This window comes from Pinus tabuliformis, chromosome 4_2 (assembly GCF_031772625.1).
Source record: "Pinus tabuliformis cultivar Carrire ecotype Pingquan chromosome 4_2, CPIR1, whole genome shotgun sequence".
Lineage (NCBI taxonomy): Eukaryota > Viridiplantae > Streptophyta > Pinopsida > Pinales > Pinaceae > Pinus > Pinus tabuliformis.
Genome location: NC_142304.1, coordinates 38596146 through 38620405, shown reverse-complemented (window position 1 = coordinate 38620405; position 24260 = coordinate 38596146). Strand labels below are relative to the sequence as shown.

The window sequence follows — 24260 nt, the reverse complement described above, 5'->3', positions numbered from 1 at the left end:
TTCCTTGTTCCATCATAAGATTCTGGTTCCTTGACCTTCACATGAGGCACTCCTCCACCTGAGTTATGCCCCACGGCCTTCTTCACAATTGTAAGCTCATTCTTTGTATCTTCAAGAGTCTTCCTCAAGTTCTCAATTTCTGCAAGACCTTGATCCCTTGATTCCTCGACTTCCTTGACCCTTTGTTCGAGTTGTGCACACCTATATTCAGTGTACTCATTTTGTGTCTTGAGTTCATCGAGTTTCTCTTCAAAAGAAACCCCCATATTTTCTACCTGTACCAACACCCTTTCAATGAACTCCATAGGAGTTTCTTTGCCATCATGACTAGACCCGGCTGCCATCTCGACCAGCTTCTTCTTCCTTTGTGATCTAGTCTCGACCATACAAGAACTCCACCGAGTATCCTGCAACCTGAACCAACCCTTGTTCCACTTCGTGTGAAACGGTTTCCTTCACCTGCAAGTACCCTTGTCTCTGCCTCGAGCAACCTTTGCTCTGATACCAACTGTCACGCCCCTACACCTGCGGTGATCTTCCAACCGCTTGTAGCGAGGTGCGGCACCACCGAACGCTTTCTTTTTAACAATACTAACGTTTATGGGCTACGCCTACTCCAACATAAACTTACTTTAACTTATGTTTTCTTGCAACCAAGTAGAGAGTTATCCTTTATACTTTAAAGAAGATCATTCTCAATCATTAACCATCAACAATAAACCGAGAACGTCAACAATACACAAGTATAAAGGGAGGGGCAACTCCCGGTAAAGTCTGCCCAACAATATATTATAACAGCTTCTTCAAATTTTACAATATAAGTGTGCTTGACAAACTTCAAGCCAACACTTAGAATAATTTTACAACAGGCATAGAACAGCCTTATACACCATCGTATGCACTCTTTCACAAAGGAGAATGCCCACCCGAGCCACCTATCTTACTTTGTCAAGCCCTGCACACAATCTGTACCTTGGCACACTTGCCTCACCCAAACCGGCACTTAGAACCCAAATCTGCACTTACTACCGAACCTTCATACCTCAACCTGCAAGTCACTTCCTCCTCGCACTTGGATTAGACTACGCATGAGGTATGCGTATCTACCTCCAAATCTGCGCAAGTACTTTACCCCTTGAGCGTATGAAAGAGCAAGCGAAGATGCTTGTGGAAATGAGCTCCCAAGCTCATACATATATACCATGTTCATCGTAGGTTTACATGGGGGTGTCAGCCCCATGGCCGACCCCACAAGCCACTAGGATACATGCCCATACGTCTTATTAACATGTCGGCCTTTATATTCTTAATATCGCATATAAATGTGCTCGCTCACACTTAGTCGCATTAAGTGTTGCACATGTATTGTCGCTTTTAACATCGCATTGCTGTGGTAAGTTCATCGCACAATCGTCGTTTGGTGCGCCCGCGCGCCCGTGCACGATCGCCTGCCCGGCGCCCGTCGCACCCGCAACCGGAGGTCCTTACATCCATGGCCTTTTTGTCCCATTTCTTCTTACGTTTCCATCGCAACAACAATTTCCTCTTCTCCGTGTTGTTTTCCAATGCCATCGACCTCTGCTTTAAAAGACCAGAAGTCAGATCGACGGCAGACATCCTACTGTTATTTGATTTGCAAAATCCCTGAAGAGGTGAAAAGTGTGACTGATTTAGTGGAAACCTTCTCATTCTGTGATGAGATGTATTTATAACCTTTTGAAAGTTGCTTTCTTTAATCACCCCATGTACCCTCCACTATACATAGCTAACCCATCTAGACAGCTCATTGTCAAAAGCTTTCATGGCCTCCCTTGGATAGCCACTTCTTTTCAAGCAAATACTAAAATATTTTCACGAGATTAACATTTCCGAGCTAAATGAATCATACAAATAATAAGTGATTAAGTTAGACCAATGTATATTCTCCAAAACACACTTGTCTAAAATCGTTAGGAATACCATGAAAACTTAATCCTTAATATAAACTACTATACAAGATTGTTCATGATCATATCATCTAATGCTTTTCATTTTCTAAATTCACCACCTCTTTTGAGAGACTTCCATGGTTTTAATGTACAAACCTTCCGTGGTTTTATTTCCACTTAACTAGATATAAATATTGATATAAGTACAAACATGTTTAGTGTTTTGAACTAATAATTCAATTACTCATTTCACATCAATTTAAGTTTTAATGTATTGTTAAATTATAAATACATCAAACTTACTAAAATTGAATTTTCAATTACTTATATATATAAGTTTCTTTAAAGTGTAGATGGGATTTAAGAATACCATTTCTATTAATTTAACACATATTATATAGATCGTAAGACTGAATGAATTGTAAATATTTTTTTTCATTGTAATCAAATTAAAAACCTAATATTATCCTTACATTCATTGTTTCATTCATTTTTTTAAATTTCAAATATTTTTAATTATGACCAAGTATTATTTTCCAATTTGGTTCCCATTTCTTTTCATTTGATTTTTTTTTCTTCATTTTCTTTGTTCTCTTGCGTATTTATTCTTTCAAGGATATTAGTGTAATTGTTTTACTCTACAAAATAATAGAATAGGTGGTTATTAAAATATGTTAGGTATAAGATTGTGTTTCTTTTTCTATTATTATCCAATATGTTATGTAGCAACACTATTTATACGAAGCAACATGGATACTGTTAGATTTGTGACTCTAATTTACTATAGTGTGTTGCTTTGAGCCTTGAACTCAAGGGTTAATATATTAAATTCCAATTGCATCGAAAAAATTCTAATCTAAATTATTTTTCTATTTAGTAGAGGAGGAATGACCTGTTATCTAGTTTTGAGAACCCAACGTTTCAGAGTACTTAAGTGAGTCCATCATCAGGGGATGCGTCAATAGATATTTTCAGATCTTAATGATGTATCCAAGAGCTAGAATTTACGTTATATATATAGGATATTAAAGAAAATATGTAAGAAAATAGGTCGGCTAGGTTTCTACTTTATTTATTTAATTAATTAATATAATTATTATTATCATTATTAATTATTATTATTATTACTATTATTATTTAAAGGATAAATTAATTGATTACTAGGTTAAAGGGATAACTTAATTAATTTTGTTATTTATATAATTCCTATTTATATTTATTAATGTTTTAATTAATTTTTTATTTGTTTTTATTTTTTTATTCTTTTATTTTATTTTATTTTATTATTTTTTTTAATTGATTTATTACTTATTATAAATTAATTAGTTTAATTAATTAATTAAAAGAATATTACTAAATTAATTAATTTTACTAATTATTCTTTACTGATATGTTTATTAACATAATTTATTTTAATAATTTATTTATTTGATTTTATTGCTAGTTTTTTTTTTTTTAATTGTTATTTTTTTTTTTTTTAATAATGTGAAATTAGTTATAGTTACTTTTATTAATATTTTTAACTAATTATCTAATTTGTTTGATTAAATTAAATTTATTAGTTTATTATTTATTATCTAATTTGTTTGATTAAATTAAATTTATTAGTTTATTATTTATTATTTGTTAATATGTCTATAATTAATTTTTTATTTTCTTTTTGTTTTTATTTTATGTTTAATTATTTTATTAATTTTAATTAATTGATTAATTTATTCAATTTTTAATTAATTAATAAATCCTTATAGGTTTGTTATAATGTTATCTATCAATCCTAGAAATAATTTAATTTGTTTAATGTTATCAACTGATTGTGTGAAGTAAACACTTACTAGTTTATGATTATGATGTTGAATGTTTGAGGATGTTATATGAAAGATGTTATTGTTAATTATTATAATGATGCTTTTAAGAGAGAAGGGAATAGGTTAATTTAAGGGATAAGGGCTAATTATTGATTTTTAAGAGTTTCAAGTAAAGGTTTCCATGTGTTGCTTAGTTTTAATCCATCATCCCGGTTCAAATTGTTCTTCCTTTTTTCTATTTCTATGGCTTCTTTAATTTTCCTTTTGAGACAGTGGTCTTCTTTTCTAATCAGTTTGACATCTTCCATGCAGATGTAATGAGAGGAAGAGTGAACATGTTTTGCTAAGGCTGATTTAGAGGTCCTATCTCTTCTTAAGTCAGCAGTGTGTTCTTTAATTCTAGTGTTAAGAGACCTACCTGTTTCACCTATATATTCCTTACCGCATGAGCAAGGAATCACATAAACACCTTTTTGAAGTTTAGGGTTTATGGGATCTTTGACTGAGTTGAATAATTGTCTGATGGTGTTAGGAGGGGTGAATGCTACATTGATGTTATGTTTATTTAGAATTTTAGTAATTTTATCAGTGGTGCCTTTTATGTATGGAAGGGAGACCTTAGGGGTTGATAAATTTTGATTTTTCATGTCCTTCTTATTCTTGTTTAGAGATAGGTGCATGACTTTCTTAATGGTATTTCTATTGTAGCCATTTAGTTCAAACACTTTGTGTAGATGGTTGAGTTCATCATTTAAATGGTCATGATCACATATTCTGGTCGCCCTGGTAGTTAGGGTTCTAATGATGCCAATCTTCTGTTTAGGGTGGTGATGGGAATTTGCATGAAGATATCTTTCTGTATGGGTTTTCTTTCTATAGACTTGGAAACCAAGAGACCCATCTCTTTTAGTTAGAAGGATATCAAGAAAGGGAAGTTGGTTGTTATTTTCAATTTCAATAGTGAATTTTATATGGTCAGATAGGCTATTTAGATGATTGAGGAATAGGTTAAGTTTTTCTTTTCCATGACTCCACTTGGCAAATATGTCGTCTACAAACCTTTTCCATTCAGCAGGGATGTATGGAAATGACCAGAGGGCCTTTTGTTCGAAGTTCTCCATAAAGATGTTGGCAATTATGGGGGATACAGGAGAGCCCATAGCCACACCATGAGTTTGTTCATAAATTTTTCCTATGAAACTGAAGTAAGAGGATCTCAAGCACAACTCCAAAATATCAACAGTTTCTTTATCAGTGATGTTTCTCATGATCTCAATAGCTTCACCAATAGGAATCATGGTATAAAGGGATACAATGTCAAAACTAACCATAAGATCTTCATTTCTATGTTATTAATCCATTGAACAAAAGAATAGGAGTGTTTAATATAAGAAGGGGTATTACCAGACAGGGATTTAAGTTTTTTGGCTAGGTGTTTAGCGAGAAGGTAAGTAGGAGAACCTATGGTATTAACTATAGGTCCGAGGGGTATGTTAGGTTTATGAACTTTAGGAGCCCCATAAATTCTAGGAGTAATGGAACTATTAGGGATGATTTTCTTTTTAGTGACATCATCCAATGATGATTCTTTGATTCTCTTAATAACTTCACGCATGATTTTTTCACTAGGATCCTTATTAATAATTTTATAACATCCACTATTGTTTAAATGTTCTTCCATTTTAATGTCATAATCGCTTATGTTCATAATTACAGTAGCGTTGCCCTTATCAGCCTTTAAGATGATTATGTTTTTGTTTTTCCTAAGATTGTTTAGGGCTCTTTTTTCTTCTACGGAAATGTTCAATGCCGGAGGTTTAGAGTTTCTTAGAATTTTTGCAATATCTTGTCTGATTTCTTCGCTCTTTGCTATATCTAGGTTTTTAATAGCTACTTCAACATTACTGATGACTTCTTCCACAGGTATTTTATTAGGGGTTATGGCAAAGTTTAGACCTTTTTTCAAGATGGATTCAGTTGCATAATCAAGGATGATGTTTGATAAGTTAATGACCTAGGCTGTTTCTGCAATCCTACTTTGATTGGGATGAGTGGTTTGAGTTTTTACGCTAGTAGTTGGGTTGTTTGACAAGTTCTTCAGATTTGACTGCATTCTCCAGAGATTCGATGATCTTCCCAACGTATCCTTCATAGCAATGCTGCTTCTATCCATACTGCTTTGTTCTTTTGTGACTGCGTTGTTTATAGGAATAACAGTTTCTCCCAAACCTGATTGTGCAGCACTATTAGGGCTTCGTTGGTTTATAACTACACTGTTTTTAATATTTGCATTGAAACAGGTTTGCACAGCGTTGTTTGTATCACATTCGTTTATAACTGCGTTGTATTTTTCTATTGTTTTCCAATTTTATTTATTCTTATTCTTATTAAATTACTCAATTCTTCCCTAGAATTTTTTTTTTTTTCCATTTATATACATACAAGCAATAGTTATTTATTTAATTTTAGTATAGTAGAGAAAAGATTAACGTTGATAATGGACAATATCGATAAAGATGAAATTAATTTTTGAATATAATCTTGTATGAGGTACATCTTACTCCTAAACAAAGACTCTCTGCGCTTTACACATTGCAGCAATTGTGGTCTCTTTTTTACATTTTGGGTGTTGATGTATTTTTTTATTTGAATTTAATTTTGTGGGGATTACCTTCCATTGTAGGATCTCCGAGAATAGGAATCCAATTTTTTTAATATATCACTAATATGGAGAAGGAATAAATGTGTTATAGCCCAATAGGATGCTCGATCATTGCATATCAAGTTTTTCTAGCCTCATTTGAGTAACTAGGTGGCCAATGTCTCTATTACAAAGTAATCATGTTGTTACACTACAAAGGTTTACCTAATTTTAAACACGCTCAATAACATCTATTCTAATCTTTCTTTCATCCATGAATCAATACTTTGCATGCTAGGCTACATTATTTTCTTTGTAGAAATTTAAAAATGGAAGTAAGTTGTAGTATTTCTAATATTATTTACAAATATTTCATTTTCAAATGTTCAAATATGTGCATACACTCATTCTTAAGCTACACACAAGTGAGTTAGTTTTAATAAACACATTAATATTCATTTGATGTTAGATCCATGTTGGTGTGTGAATAAATCTATTGTAGCAAATGCATTAAGGGCCATTCCAAACACTTTAGAAGGATAAATATTCCACGTCACTAATGCATTTGGATCAAATAGTGATAGGTTGATACTACAATATTTCTACATTTTCTAAATCAAGAACCAATTATTTACAATTTTCCAATTGAGGGTTTTCATTTTCTTTATTTATGTTGATTGAAGCCTCCTTTCCTTAAGTATAGGTATTTGGAGCCCAAAATGAATACTTTTATCCACCAAATCCTAAGAGTAAGATAAAATATCCCTTTAGTGAGGAATAGATTAAAAAGAATTATGTTTTAATTTATTAAACTACCCTTATAAATATTACACATCCTCCTATAAGAATTCTTTAGCACCCTTAAATAAAAGACTATATTGAGTCTTAGAAGAGTACACTATTGTTAGTTGTATCCAAATAGATTTTAAATTATAATGTGCCATGATAGTGACCATGCATTCTCCCAAGGCTTTGAATTTTGAATGTCTCATTATATATATAACAACCATTTAATTTTGGTTTCACAAAAATTAGTGTATATGAATTTCTATTTCAATTTTGGATCGAGTTTTTATGATTTTTTTGTTGCGCATAATTTAAAAGTTATTATTAAGTGTCCAATATAATTTACAACTATATTATTTTATAAAAAAAATATAAATAAAGATTTATTTGATTATTCGAAATATATATTAATATAATAATTTAAATAAAAATAATCGTTTTAAATAACAAAAAAATATTATATTAATTAAATATATTGTTTTAATATTTATTAACTCTAATTAATTGATTTTTTCATTAATTAGTAAAAATAATAATAATTATTATTATTTAATTTCCAAAACATATTTATCTTTAGATCTTTGGTATGGACGACACTTTTCTTTGTTGCATGATTCCATATTCATAATTTTGAAGGGCATACGTGCAATGTTGAACCTAACGAGTTATATATATATACACGCTAAACTTAAAAATAAAATAAAATTATAAAACAAAAATATTCAATTTTTTTTTTAATAATGTATAATATAATTTAATAAATATTATAATTTGTTAAATAATTTAGGTATATTTTATTATTATTATTATTATAGATTTTTTCTTTATATTGAATATTTATATAAGAAGTGTGGTTTAAAGGTTTTTTATACACACTATTTTTATTTTGTTTGTTAAGTTGTGTTAATCTTGATATCTTTACACATTTAACTTTTGTCTTGAGAAAACACTATCTAGGGGTATCTATGCTGTCAAAATCATTCAATGATTGGACTTGGAGTGGGCCACAGTTGTCCTTAACATGGCTAGATTTTTTCCTATGGATTTTTGATCCGGTAACATTCCAATCTTTGACCGGAGAATCCACAGTAATAGAATTTTTACACCAACGTTTCAAATCCCAAATGGGATCCATCATCAGGGTTAAGAGAAAGATGATAAAAGAAGAGCCAGATGGAAGAAATAAATACTCATGGGGGAATGAATATTAAAGGAACAACACAGGTAGGCAAGAAAGATTTATAATGAAACTTAAATTTTATTTATTTTTATTTTTTAATTTTTATAAATTAATATCATTTATTTAATATCTATAAAACAAAATCTTTATATAACCTAAAATCTATATTAATATTAATGTCTAAAAAAAACTAATATATATATTAATATTAAAATCAAAATCCTAATATCTATATAACATTAATATTTATATAACCTAATGTCTATATAACTTAGTACTTATAAAACTTGATCACTATATAACTTAATATTTATATAACCTAAAATCTATATAACTTAATATATCTAATAGTATTAATATCAATAAAACCTAATATCTATATCAATATCTAAATAAATTAATATTAATATAACCTAAATTCTATATAAATTCTATATTAAAATCTCAACTATATTAAAACCTACATTAATGTCTAAATTATATTAAAATCCATGCTTGTAATTAATAATTAGAGCTTTAATAGAATATATATAACCTAATAACAAAATTAATATTAAAAACTATGCTAATATATATAACATATCATAAATCCTAATATATATTAATATTAATATCATAAATCCTAATATCTATATAACATTAATATTTATATAACCTAATGTCTATATAACTTAATATTTATAAAACTTGATCACTATATAACATAATATTTATATAACCTAAAATCTATATAACTTAATATATATAATAGTATTAATATCAATAAAACCTAATATCTATATCAATATCTAAATAAATTAATATTAATATAACCTAAATTCTATATTAAAATCTAAACTATATTAAAACCTACATTAATGTCTAAATTATATTAAAATCCATGTTTGTAATTATATTAATAATTAGAGCTTTAATAGAATATATATATATATATATATATATATATATATATATATATAACCTAATAACAAAATTAATATTAAAATCAAAACTATGCTAATATCTATAATAATATTTATATTAATATGTAAACTTATATTAATATCTATATTAATAACTATCTTACCTGTTCGACAACTTACCTGGGGCCGGGCTGACGTTTCTTGATTTCACTGATCAGGGGAAGCCAGCTTCCGCTAATCTCCAAACCACTGTCTCTGTTCAGATTACAAGGATGCTTCAAGATTTCGAGGGCTTCTCTGATTTTCCGTCTCTGATGCTGCTCTTCTCTCGCGATAATTGATGCGTTTTCTAAGCAGATGTGGTGTTTAGTCTTCGAGGAGTGCTCTGCCAAGGCTGAGGTACGAGATCTTCCATTCCTGATGTCAGCGCCATGTTCTTTCAGTCTTGTCTGGAGGGAGCGACCAGTTTCACCTATGTAGCTTTTTCCACACGAACAGTCTATTTTATAGACTCCTTTAAGCTGCTGCTTGTCAATATCATCCTTAACAGATTTTAAACTTTGTCTGATGGTACCGGGAGCTGAGAATTGAGTTATAATGTTTTTCTTTCTTAGGATCTTTGCCATTTTATCTGTGACCCCATGGATATAAGGTAGAAAAACCTTACCACCTTGAGGTTGATCCTCTTTGGGTTTGGGAGATGACAACCTCCTTTCAGCTTTCTTTATGGCTTTTTTAATCTCATGATCCTTGTAGCCTATATTTTTGAAAGTTGAAACTAAATGCCTCTTCTCTTCATTTATATGTTCTGAGTCAGAAATTCGGAGGGCTCTAATGGCAAGAGTGTTCAGAACGCCAAGCTTTTGGGCTGGGTGATGGTGGGAATCCGCATGAAGGTAACTCTCCGTGTGAGTTGACTTCCTGAAAACCTTATGGCCCAAAGAGCCATCCTCTTTTCTGATGATAAGAATGTCCAAGAAAGGGATGCTCATATTTTCTTCAAGCTCCATAGTGAATTTTATATCAGGGGAGATGGAGTTAAGGTGATTGAAAAACCTGTCGAGTTCTGTTTTACCATGGGTCCATTTTATATTGGTGTCATCGACAAAACGCTTCCACCAAGCTGGTTTTAAAGGATAAGATTCCAAGGCCTTCTTCTCAAAATATTCCATGTATAAGTTGGCCACAATTGGCGAGAGGGGTGATCCCATTGCTACACCAGATGTCTGTTCATAAAATGTTCCTTGGAATGTGAATATAGTTGACCTTAAGCAGACTTCAGCCAGCTTTGCGGTCTCTGGATCAGTGACACCTCTTATAACCTGAATGGCTTCATCAAGAGGAATCTTCGTGAATAAGGAAACCACGTCAAAGCTCACAAGGATGTCATCCTTTTCCATTCTTTCATTTTTAATAAGATTCACAAAGTCGTGCGAGTCTTTAATGAAGGAGTCAGTATTTCCAACCAGGGGCTTTAGAATCTTGGCGACATATTTAGCAAGCTCATAGGTTGGGGAGCCAATAGTATTAACTATCGGTCTAAGGGGGACCCCCTCCTTATGGATCTTGGGTAATCCATAGATTCTAGGGATGGTTTCACAAGAGGGGGTTAATTTCTTCTTCAATTTTTCGTCAAGGCTGGACTCTCAGATAATCTTTTTTACATCCTTCATAATTTTGGCCATGGGATTACTGTTCAGCTTCTTATAACTGCCACAATTTAGGTGATCATTCATTTTCTTAACATAGTCTTCTTTATCAAGGATAACCGCTGCTCCTCCTTTATCTGCTTTAAGAACAACTATCTTGTCATTATTTCGTAAGGATCTGAAAGCCTTTTGCTCTTCCTTACTCAAGTTGCTTCTGGGAGCCTTGGCTTTTCTCATGATGAGAGAAAACTCTTGCCTTAATGCTTCTTTGTCTTCAAGAGGGAGGTTGCTAATCCCATCTTCAATGCTACAAATCATCTTTTCAATGGGGAGGCTTTTAGGGGCCATTGCAAACCCCATCCCCTTGCTGAGAACATTAACGGCTACCTGGTCAAGAACCTCGGAAGACAGGTTAACTACTTTTCTTTTTGATGTTGATGTTGATCCATATGAGTTTTCGCCAGCCTCCTTGTCACCCTTGCTCAGCACATTGCATTTTGCCACATCTTTTTGGATAAAACTGTCATTATTAGTGTTTAATTCTGGCCTTTTCACATCCTCATAGAATTTGCTGACTCTGCCATGCGCATCTTCTCTGGAGACCTGCACCCTCTCGATACTATCCATGTCAACTAGGCTCACATTGTTCTCATTCTTTTCATTCCCTCATGAGTATTTATTTCTTCCATCTCGCTCTTCTTTTATCATCTTTCTCTTAACCCTGATGATGGATCCCATTTGGGATTTGAAATGTTGGTGTAAAAATTCTATTATTGTGGATTCTCCGGTCAAAAATTCAAAAAGCACAAACCACAGATCTCTGAAATCCAACATTCCAATCATGGAGTGCCTTAATAATTCACAACTCGTAAGCTGTCATAAATTCTTCTTTAAATTTTTCCTTTTAAACTAATTAAATTAATACATAAATTTCACTTTCTAGTTATTTATAATATGATATCAAAATATTTAATTTTTTTGGATTATATTTAATTTTTTATTCATTCTTTAAAATTATGAATACTATATCTTGAAATGTTATATATTTAATAGTTTATTTTTTTGGTAAATATTTTTTTCCTATTAAAATAATATCAAATTATATAATATCAAAGTTCTTTTGTCGCGGTCTATCATATGGGAAACAAAATTGACCGACAAAATTTAATGTCTGTTATCACAAATTTCCATATACTAACTAGACACGTACAAAATGGTTTACGGGCCAAGACTTTATTATGTACTACATTATACCATATTACTAGTAAACAACAATGTAAACTTTGAAACATGAACTGATAAGATTACCCATTTTGTTGAAGTAGCAAAAATATGAACCAATTTTGGAAAGTGGTGATGCATAATATATATATATATATATATATATATATATATATATATATATATATATATATATATATATATATATATATATATATTATATATATATATATATATATATATATATATATATAGTTTTTGACACTTTCATTTTTTTTTTGCTTATTTATTTATTTTATGTACATTATTTTTTAGAATGCTAGTGATTTGCATACTTATTTTAAAAAGTGTTGATTCTGCATCAGACCCTTTTTTTAAAACGCTTATTTTTTACTTTAAATTTTCTAATGTATTAAATGTGAATAATTCTTTTCTAAATTTAACAATTTTTGTAGTCTTCTTCTTCATATTTTCTTATTTTTCTTTTACTTTTTCTTTTGTTAGTGAGGTATTTTTTTTTTTTTTGCATAGTTAAAGAACAAGGTTGATATTTTAAACTTTTGATATTCTACGTATTTATATATCGTTAATTAATTTTTCAATGCACATCCAAAAATTATCTCGAAAAAACAATAATTTCTAACAATTGACATAAAATTGAACATTTCAAACATAAATATAACAAAAAAATTACACATTTTGATAATTTTTTGACATAAATGATATGGAAAAATCACATTTTTTATCGAAAAATTTAACAAAAAATGGTTAAATAATAGTTTTTTAATGAATTTCATGTCAAATAATAATAATAATCATAGTTTTTTTTCAAAAAATAATGATTCACATAAAAATTAGAGTGAAAATCACATAATACAAATATTGAATATATAACAACATTAATTGAATACTTATGCTCCTCATAAAATGTCAAAGTCAAAACACTACAAGTATAACTAATTAATAGTTATAAAAAATGAGCTCGATTTCCAAGCATAACTTAAATTTAATCAATAATATCACATAATCCAAACCCTTCATCCTCTACAGTTTCATCATTTCTTCTTCCACGATATTTTCTACTTCAGTTTGCTCATTTTCCTCTTCTGTTGGATCTTTGATGTTTGCAAATCTCCCAATGTATGCCTTTCCAATCATTTCATCTAATGGTGGTTGAGGTTCCTTTGTCTTTCTTGCCACATGTGATTCATTAAAATCCCCTTTCCTTAACCCAATTCCTTGCATTGCATCTGGAAGAAATTGAAGAGAATTAAATTTTTGATGAATAAATTTTCACTGTACTGGGTCTTTTTCAATGGCAATGCAATTTCTTCCTTTTTGTAGGCAACATGCTAGTGTTGTACCTAATTATCAAGCATAAAGGAAATAATGAAGTAAATTAGTATAATGACATATAAATTAAGAAAGAAGATATTGAAATTCAATTATATGTAATAAAACTTACTTGAGCATGAGAATAAATCCAGAACCCAATCTCCTTCAGTTGAGCATCAGCCTATAAGATAGTTAATCAATGATTGTGGTTTTTGATAAATGTTAACTATCTCTCATTTTGCTTCTCTATCTTCATATGTTAGTTTTTTTACAACATCATCATAAACCAGTACTTTGCTATGAATGTTTCCATATACCCGATTAAGAAGCATAGACTTATAGCTATCATCTTTTGTCCACCTTTCAATATAGAAGAACTCATAATCACTTAAAATTGGTTGATATTCATGGCTAATAATATTTGACTTTTTCCTTTAACATGAAATAGTAAAAGTTCAACTAACTTGTACATAAATGGATTTTTTAACATTAATCAAAGATTCAATTTCAACGTCTTACCATGGTAGCTACATCCTTGAGTTTGTTTTCCCCTTGAAGCTTGTCAATAACATTGTCAATTGTGTGTCTGAATGAAATGTCACAAATCTCCATAATCATGATGATGTGACTTTATATATCGCACACCCACTTTACTAAGAGCTTGATAAGTATAAGGGTCATTATCATAGTTAATGTTTTGGATATTGAAACCATGGGGAATATTTGCAATAACTAGGGAATAATCCCTTCTAGGTATGAGTTTAGCAATGTCTTCACAATCACCTTGTATTATTTGATAGTGAATAGTTTCAAACTCTTTCCAAATGAAATGAGTAAGATTTGGATCAAGTTCAACATTACTAAGACACTACTTTCTGAGTGTTTCAATATTAATTTTTTCAATAAAGCTTCTCAAACTATCAGGTGCTTCATTTGCATCCTTCTTAATCTTTAATAAAATAAAAAAATATATGTATAAGTTATACAATAAAAATAGTATACATATGAATAAAAATGAATGTATAAATCAACATACCTTTTTAAATGCAAGATAAAAATCTTTTACTGTTGATGTATAACTTGAATCTGGGTAGTTGCATAGAAAATCATCCCAACTATCTTCATTCAACAATTTAACCATTTGTTCTTGTATTTCCATGTAAACCTTGTGACTGAATAGATAAAGTAAAAAATGTTAATATAATGATATGTATAACAAATACTACCAACAATAATATGTTATATTTAAAAGAAAATTGTAGTTTAGAAATAAGTAAAAATAATTCAACAAACTTACTTTTGAAATTCCTCACACATTTCGTCTAGTGATAATTCCCTTGACTTCATACGAGATAATATTGTTTTGAAAAGTTTTTCATCCTTCACTCCTTGCGATGCTCTCCAAGGTGTGATAGTCATATCTTTTGGAAGTTGCTTCATTTCAGGACCAAATTTACAGCTGCTACATATGAATGGTTTATACTTTTTGACCTTCTAGATTTTAATGCCAATGTTCTCCCACATGCTAAAAAACCCATTAATCAATTCTCATATCTCTCGAGTTCTAAATGTCAACTAGAAAATGTTATCAATAATTATGAATATATCAAAATGTACTTTGTCACCTTTATAATTGATTTTTTCATCAATTTGATAGACTATTTCCATACAACATTCCTTTTGAAATTCTAGACTAAACTTTGCCTTATCCCCACCACATTTTTCTTCAAATTCATTATGAATAAATATAACCCTTTGGGTGAAAGTCATAGACATCCTATACTCATTATCTATATTATGATCTCATGCCGATAACTTTTCTTATGTATCTCATAAACCAACACAAAAGATACATTTCATTATTTCAAAACATGGGTTATTTGGATATTCCTCCATCAATCACCTTTGAGCTTCTATAGAATGGTTTCCCCCAAGCACATAATAATTGTCTTCAAAACATTTTGATTTATTCAATGCTTCTTTGTTGGGAGCTTCAACGGGATCAACGAGAAGCACATAATCAACCACATGAGCATATGGATTTTACCACATCAATGTCTTCAAGTTGTGAACATGCAGGTGGTGTGGCTTTCTGATTTGATATTTAAATTGTCCTTCACTTGGATTATAGATTTGTCTGACATTAACTTGAAATGTACGACCACCCTCAATTAATTTTGTCTTTGTCAAGTGATGTCGAATGGAATTTTTATTTTGTTTTAATAATGGCATCCTCTAAATAAGCTCTTGATGTAATGATTTCCCTGCTTTCTTTTGAATTTTCACTAGGATCTTCACTTTTGGCCTTGACTATTTGAGAATGACAAACTTTTATTTTCTTCCTCCTCTTTTCTTCTGTATAAGTAACATCTTCATCATCAACCAGAACATATTCGTTCTTGGGCATTTTTACCTTTGGTCTTTTATGGCTATTCTCCTTTCTAACATTAGTTCTAATAGCATCCTTAGTAATGGAAACATATTCTTTAGCGTCAGTTTCAACTTCCTCGTCTTCAAAAGTAACATGTCTACCTTTGCTAGATTTATCCACTGTAGGCATTCTTTGTTGATCCCTTGGATGTAGTTTCATAGCATCATGAATTACTATTTTTTTCTTGTTTACGATATCTTCTTCTAACCTTGAGTAGAAACTGCTGACAACATTCATAATGTCTTACTCTATAAAATAAATGCCTCCCAACATAATTGAAATACTTTCAATAAAATTTCGTGAAACCAAAATATCATATGTCAATAAAAACTAAGTTATAAAAAATATAATGATACAATTACAATAACGCAAAACACATAAATATAAATAAAAATACTTGTGATATCTTATGCAATATCATTTATGATTTCTTTACACGTCTTTGTAGATTCATCTGTGGTGTCATACATTGCCAATGCAAACTGATATTTAATCTTGTCGTGTGCCTTGGGTGGTTTTGTAAGTACATAAACAACTTTAGTGTCTAGTATTAAACACATGTCTAGTACTTTTCCCAGAACCTCATAACTTCCACTATCGTTAGGGATATCAACATATAGATATAACTACAGATGTTGTTCACCTTCTCTATCTTTCAAAAGCCATGCATGTTCTGTATGCTTCACTTCTTGTGATTTCTTCTAGTAAGAAATCAACTTCTTATCCTTCGAGGCACTTTATTGATTTCTAATTATTATCTCAGGTTTGATTTGTTCAACAATATTTTTTGAGGATCCCCCTCTAGTTTTAATAGTCTTTGTTCCAAAAAGATTGACAAAAATCTTCCTTGATGCCATTTTCCTGCAAAAATTTTGCACATATATATAAAGAAGTAAATGACAAAAAAACAAATAGCTGAAGTAAACAAACAAAATGAAACAAAATCTAAAAATGACAAAACACCAAAAACATGCACATCGACCCCCATGACAAGTTGGATGTTAGCTTCATACAAGAGATTAAAAAAAATCCATTCCTTAGAAAAAAAATAAAAATCATTTGTCCCCGGTCCCTTAGCAGTCCAGGGGTTATTTCTGAGAATCAACCCCTACATGCCAAGGGGAAGATTCTCATAATCGCCCCCCTGCTTGGTAGGGGGTCATTGTGCCTTATTGTTGTGTCATTCCTATGCTGGTGGGCAGGCACACGTGACCATGGGCATGCCCACCTAGGTCAAAAAACCCTCTCGCTTGGTAGGGGGCTAATTCCAGAATTGCCCCCTGGCCTACCGAGAACTAATTCCCAGAATCACCCCTGCTAGGTTGGGAGTCTGATTCTCATAATTGTCCCCTTGGCCTACTAGGGTTAATTTTTAGAATCGACCCCCTAGCACGTGAGGGGGTCATTTTTTGTTTTTCTAACGGTGGGCAGGCCCACGGTTGACGTGCCCACCCATAGCCAACGTGCTCGCCCATAGGCATGGCCTTTGGGTGGGCGCGCCTGGCCATGGGCATGCCCACCCGTGGCAGGGAAGAGTGCAACACATGTCGGCGAGCGTGCCCGCTCGTGGTAGGGCAGAATCCAACATGATGCAGTGTCACGGGTGGGCGCACCCACCCATATGCCTGACCTATATGCGGGCACGCCCACAGCTAGGCGCACCCAACCACAAGCTTGGTGTATGGGCAGGCATGCCCATTGGCAGCCCCCACCCCCATGGCCCAACCCCCCACGTGTGAGGGTCGATTCTTAGAATCAGCCCTCACCCTTGGTGGGCTGAGCTATGGGGGTGGGTACCACTAGTAGGCATGTCTAGCCACGAGAGTGGGCACCACTAGTGGGTGTACACATCTTGGGCGTGATCATCGACAACACCCACCCCTGCAGCCTAGACTGCCAAGGGTGAGGGTGGATTCAAACAATTGGCCCTCACCCTTTGTGGGTTGGGCCACAACAATGGGTGTTTCCAGTGGGCGCGCCTGCACATGGCATGCCCACATCCAGTCCCACCCACCCACAAGACTGTGGGCAGGCACGGCCGGCCATAGGGGTGCCTGCCCGTATTACGACGGCGTGCTACACACTGCGTTGTCATGAGCAGGCACACCCACAGTCTTACACGTCTTCCCACAGGGGTCAAACATGCCTGCGACACCCACCCCTATGGCGCAACCCGCCAAGGGTAATCGCCGATTCTGAGATTCGTCCCTCACCCTTAGCAGTCTGGGGCACAGTTTTGTTTTCCACTGGCGAGCTCGCCCACCGCACTGCGTGTGGGCAGGCATGACCGGCCGTGGGCTTGCCCGCCCATGGTAGAATGACCCTTGGGTAAGCGACGTGGGTTGATTCCGAGAATTGGCTCCACAACCTACAAGGGGGCCCCTCTTCCCGGGGCAGGCATGCCCATAATAGGGAAGCCCACGACTCGGCCCACGATGTCCACTGCTGACATAGTGGCCTCCTACCTAAGGAGATGTCAGGTAAGCTTGCCTGATGTCAGTTTTTAATTTCTAAAAGAAATATAAATTTGATTAATAAAAATTTAAATATTATTTTATGGTAATTTGTTTTTTGTCTGGTATTTTATGCAAAGATAACAACCCAAATGACACATAACTACTAGTAAACCTATGAGATTTTAACACCTGCACTCAGCAAAAGGGAAACTAACCTTTCAAATGTGATAATCTTCCATTGAATGTGTTTTCGATAATAATGTAGTTGCTACACAAAATCACAAGTCTTTAACGAACCTAGAAAAACCTTGATGTGATGTGAGGCATAACGATAATGAAATTTATGATATAGCGGAAATTACAGAATTGTTTTGACGCATGGTGAATGTGGTATTATTTTTTTTTATAAAAACTTTAACATATAAGTCGTGTTATAGAGATATAGTAATTTATGATAAAGCGAACATTACAGAATTGTTTTACCACAGGGTGAATGTGGTTTTATTTTTTTTTTATAAAAACTTCATATATAAATCATGTTATGGTGATATAGTAATTTATTTTAAATATGTGATAGAAAATAAAATAAAATTAGAAAAAAATATTCAATTGGCTAGTAAATGCTATATAGTTTAAGTAAAAAATTAATTTAGGTAAAAGATTTAGTTTACAATTTTAATTTAAAGGTTTACTTTAAAATATTACTTTCATAAGAAAATTTTAGTTAAAAATTTTCAATAAATTGTAGAAGAAATTTTTTGAGGGAAATACATGGAACAAAATTTTTGGATGGAAAATTTTCAGCGAAAATTTTTAGAGGGAAACTTTGGAGGGAAATTTTCATTCTTTAAGTTATATATTAACATTAGGAGAGTGAATTTGTATCATTCAACCTCTTCTGTTTTAAATCCATGGATTCTTCTTGTAGTGAGGTTTCAGTTTGTGAAGCATCAACATCTTCCTGGCATAACAACTCTATTCATATTGATGAATATAAAATAAATTCTTTCACTATGAATAGAGAGTCAAATCTTCAACTTAGTCCTAATCCTAAGGACTATTATAGCAGCACTGATGAAGGGCATCATGAATAATTTCAAATAAATATAGAGTCACAGTTTCCACTTAGTCCTAATCCTATGGACTATGAGAGTAGCAGTGATGAAGGCCAAGATGAAGAATTTCCAATAAATCGAGTCTCACAGTTTCCACTTAGTCCTAATCCTATGGACTATGAGAGCAACAATGATGAAGGCCAGGATGAATAATTTCCAATAAATCAAGAGGCACAGTTTCCACTTAGTCCTAATCCTATGGACTATGTGAGGAGTAGTGATGAAGGTCAGGATGAAGAATTTCCAATAAATCGAGAGTCATAGTTTCCACTTAGTCCTAATCCTATGGAATATGAGAGGAGCAGTGATGAAGGCCATTATGAATAATTTCCAATAAATCGAGAGTCAAAGTTTCCACTTAGTCCTAATCATATGGACTATGAGAACAACAGTGATGAAGGCCAGGTTGAAAAATTTCCAATAAATCGGAAGTCAAATTTTCCACTTAGTCCTAATCCTAAGGACTATGAGAGAAGTAGTGACGAAGGGCAGGATGATGAATTTCCAGTAAATAGAGAGTCACATTTTCCACTTAGCCCTAATCATAAGGACCATGATAGAAGTAGTGACGAAGGTCATGATGATGAATTTCCAGTAAATAGAGAGTTGCATTTTCCACCTAGACCTAATCCTAAGGACTACGAAATAAGTAGTGATGAAGGGCAGGATGAAACACTTAGTCATAATCCTAAGGAATATGAGAGCAACAGTGACAAAGGGAAGGATGAAGAATTTCCAGTAACTAAAGAGTCACATTTTCCACGTAGTCCTAATCCTATGGATTATGATAGAAACACTAACAATGCACATGATGAAGAGTATCCAATAAACATCGAGTCAAATTTTCTATTTAGTCCTAATTCTAAGGACTATGAAGGTAGCACTGACAAAGGGAAAGATGAATAATATCCTCCAAGTCAGTATTTCAAAAGCATAAATTATCATAGTGAGCATAATATTCCTCCTAAAGATGATGAAAATGCTTATACAAATTGTGATTCAATGATGGAGACGTTGCCAACAAATGATTTATCGAGTTGTAGGAGCAGACCTTTTCATATCAATCCAATATGTTCTAGTTATACAAGGGGTAGAGCAGAATATCTCATGAGAAGAAGTTCTATCAGCGCTGTCATTTCAAGTGAATGTTGTCAAAAGGATTGCTTGAAACATATGGATTTCAAGTTTTCATTAGAAAAAGGAAGATATATTTGTTAATGAATAAGAGCATGCAAAATTCATATTTAGTGGGATGCATGCAATATATATTATCAAGTTATGATTATCATATTGGGTCTTTATTTATCTGCAGAAAGGCTTTCAAAATGTTTCATTCAATGGTAATTTTTGTCTCTCAGGAATCCAAGAAAATTTGGAAAAGGATCGCACATTTTATTTAGAAGTATGTTGTAAATGACAGTTTGGGCCATTATGAAATACTGTAATGTCATGGATGAAAGACTTGTTTTCAAATCATGGATAGTGTATGCCAAATAAAGAGACAATAAATATTCCAGATAATTTCTTAAGACGAGAAATCTATAACTTATGAAGAATATACAAAAGGTGTTGAAGGAAATGATCGATTTATTAGATATCAATATTTTTTGAAGATATCAACAAGATTGATTGCAAAAAGCATGGGAGATCGACGAGGATGAGGAGCGTGGTAACCTTCTTTCTAGGGTTTCTGTAAACCCTCCTACGGCAGAATCCTCCTGACCGAGGTCAGCTTTGACAGTCTCAGGACGATCTACGGCCTTACATCTTCTGTAGGCATTCTTAGGAATAATGATTCCCCCTCAGGAGGAGGGCGATGCGCCTCCCCCAAAGGACGACCGCAAAAAGCAAAAATCTGAAGAAAACCACAATGCAGAGATGCAGAATGAGCGTAATAAGGATACAAGTGCACATCAGGACAAAGCTCAGGATCAGCAGGATCAACCCAAGGTGAGCTCATCCGCATGCAAGCCAGTCGCCACTCAAAGGCCAAAACTAGAATTTCCAAGCCATCGAATCAATGCCAAAATAGAGTTCATGAGGGATCATGCATTAATAGGCAAGTTCATCGGACTCTGGCCGACTGAGAAAGCACTGAGAGGCTGGATAGCCTCCAAAGGGAATCCAAAGGGTCACATTACTCTGCAACTAGGGCCAAAAGGTTTTTTCACGGCCATATTTAATTGTTTGGAGGATCGAAACAGGGTTTTGGATGGAGGGCCGTACTTCTTCAACACTTCTGGCCTATATCTCAGAGGATGGGTAGAACATTTCATCCCTGACAAGGAAGATCTCAGTTGGGCTCCGGTTTGGATAAGGCTTTACTCTCTTCCTGTGGAATATTGGGAGGAAGACTCCTTGCAAGAAATCGGAAATGCTCTGGGTGAATTTATCAAAGTGGCAGAGGAAACAAAAATCAGCAGATACACATCATATGCCTGAATCTGCGTCTACATGAATCTCAATCAAGCCCTACCAGACGCGGTAAGTTTATTTCATGATGATATTGAATGGGTTCAGCTGATAGATTATGAGCATGTACGGTTTCGATGTAGGAAATGTCATGATTTGGGCCATCTATTTAGGGAATGTCCTCTAAATAGAAAACCCCCTCCCAGATGTCCCCGAACAAGCCTGCTCCTGATGGATTTACCAAAGTGCTTAGCTGCAGAAGAAACCATAAGAAATCGGTAACCAATCCCAGGACGCATCTAGCTAGCTCCTCCAAACCTTCAACTAGTAACAGCTTTGCTGCTCTGGCAAGTAATGATGATCCTGAGTTCAAAAATCCCTCTCTTTTTGAGAAGGAAACCACTAAAGATAAAAAAAAAGTGGCCTCAACGCTCCTAGAGGAGAAGCTAATCAGCAAAATTCTCCCCCATACCCAGATCAAAACCCCAGCCTGGAATTTTAAAGGAATGGAGGTTGATAGCATAGCTCCCAGCCCAAGGATAGCAGCTGAAACAACTGAAGACTTACAAGAATCCCAATACATGGAGGAAGATCCTGAGAACATAGACATTGGCGAACTTGATATCTTAGGCCTAGAGCAGGCATGCAAAACAAGGAATTTTGATAAAATCCCAGATCGGCAAGTAGACAACCTGGTGGAGGTCTTAACGCGAGCACAAAAGAATCACTCTCTTGGTGTCCAGATTGGAAGTTCTTGGGATGGAAAGTTTATTACCAAAGACAGCAAAAAGCGTGGGAGGAAAACCACTCTCCAAAGAACTATCAGAATAGGAGAAGTGTTAGTAGAGTCTGGCAGATACTCCAAGCTAACTAAGTACTTCAACATCAACCCCAACTCTTCCCAATGAAGTTGATCTCATGGAACATTAGAGGGCTCAATAGCCCAAGGAAAGGTAGACTACTCAAAAACATGATCATGCAGGAAAAACCTCAGATCCTTTTCTTGCAAGAAACTAAATGCAATTCAACAGTTCTGGAAAAAATTGCAGCGAAAGCCTGGCCAGGTGGGATGGTAACAGTTGTAGATTCTCAAGGGGCGTCTGGTGGCCTTGCAATTCTATGGGACACACACACTATCTTGCTCAACAATATACATGCAAACAAGAACTTCATCCAAGCAATATTTCACATAAATGGTACTAACATCTATGGTCATATGACTAATGTGTATTTCCCTCAGGAAACTATGCACAAAGTTGAAATTCTGGACACCCTATCGGAGCTCAACACAAATAGGCTGCACCCTCTATGGATTTCTGGAGGGGACTTCAACATGATTGCAAGGCTGGAAGAAAAAAAAGGAGGCAGAAACAGAGGTAACAGAGATGGGAATCACCTAAAAGACTTCATTCAGAATAACTGGCTTATTGATATCCCCTCTAACAATGGTTTGTTTACATGGAATAACAAAAGAGAAGGATCGCATCAGATTGCTTCGCGCCTTGACAGATTCCTATTATCAGACAATGCAATTCACTTGGGTGGAGAATTTGTAGCTTCTATCCTGCCGATATCAGGTTCCGATCACTGGCCTATAGCCCTTCAGTGGAACCGCCCCGGTCACAACATTCGGCGGCCGTTTCGTTTTGAAGCCTTCTGGATGTCTCATCTGGACTTCAATAAGTTAGTCAATTCAACATGGAGCAATTTTTCCCCTTCTAATGGCTCCAGGATGTCTCAATTCCAACAGAAGCTCAAGCACCTCAAAGGCAAAATCAAACACTGGAATCACACTTCTTCTGGTAACATCTTTTAAGCTCAGAATGCCCTCAATCAGGACATGAATAATTTGCAGCAGAAGATCATAATCGAAGGATGATATGAGGACATAAAAAAACAGGAACAAATTCTTGAAGCACAAATCTTAGCAAGAGCAAAACAGGAGGAAATTCTATGGCGACAGAAATCAAGAATAAAGTGGTTGAAGGAAGGAGAAAAAAATACAAAGTTTTTTCACAGAACCACCATTCAACACAGAATGAATAACAACATATCCCACATTCAAAATGAGCAGGGAGCAAGGATTGAAACTCATGAATGTATTGAAAGTGAATTCCTCAGTTACTTCAAGCAAGCACATCAATAGCCAAACATAGACAAAACGCCTGCTATTGACAAAATTCTGAGGAACATTCCCAAACTAATCACAGAGGAGCATAATCAACTCCTTCTCCGACCTATAGACCTTCAGGAAGTTGAAAATGCAGTGCATCAATTGAAAGCTGGCAAAGCGCCGGGTCCGGATGGATTTACCTCCAACTTTTTTCACAACTTTTGGGACCTGATCAAACTGGAGGTTTGGCAAGTGGTGGAGGAATCGCGTACATTAAGATGGATGT

The 24260-nt window shown here is 33.8% G+C and overlaps 1 protein-coding gene across 1 annotated transcript; it reads left to right on the top strand.

The window, feature by feature from the left end:
- Positions 1-22831: 22831 nt before the first annotated feature.
- Positions 22832-23677, top strand: LOC149168214 (uncharacterized). The gene has a single exon (XM_089424855.1). The coding sequence runs from the start codon at positions 22832-22834 to the stop codon at positions 23675-23677; it is 846 nt and encodes a 281-aa protein (XP_089280981.1).
- Positions 23678-24260: the final 583 nt, after the last annotated feature.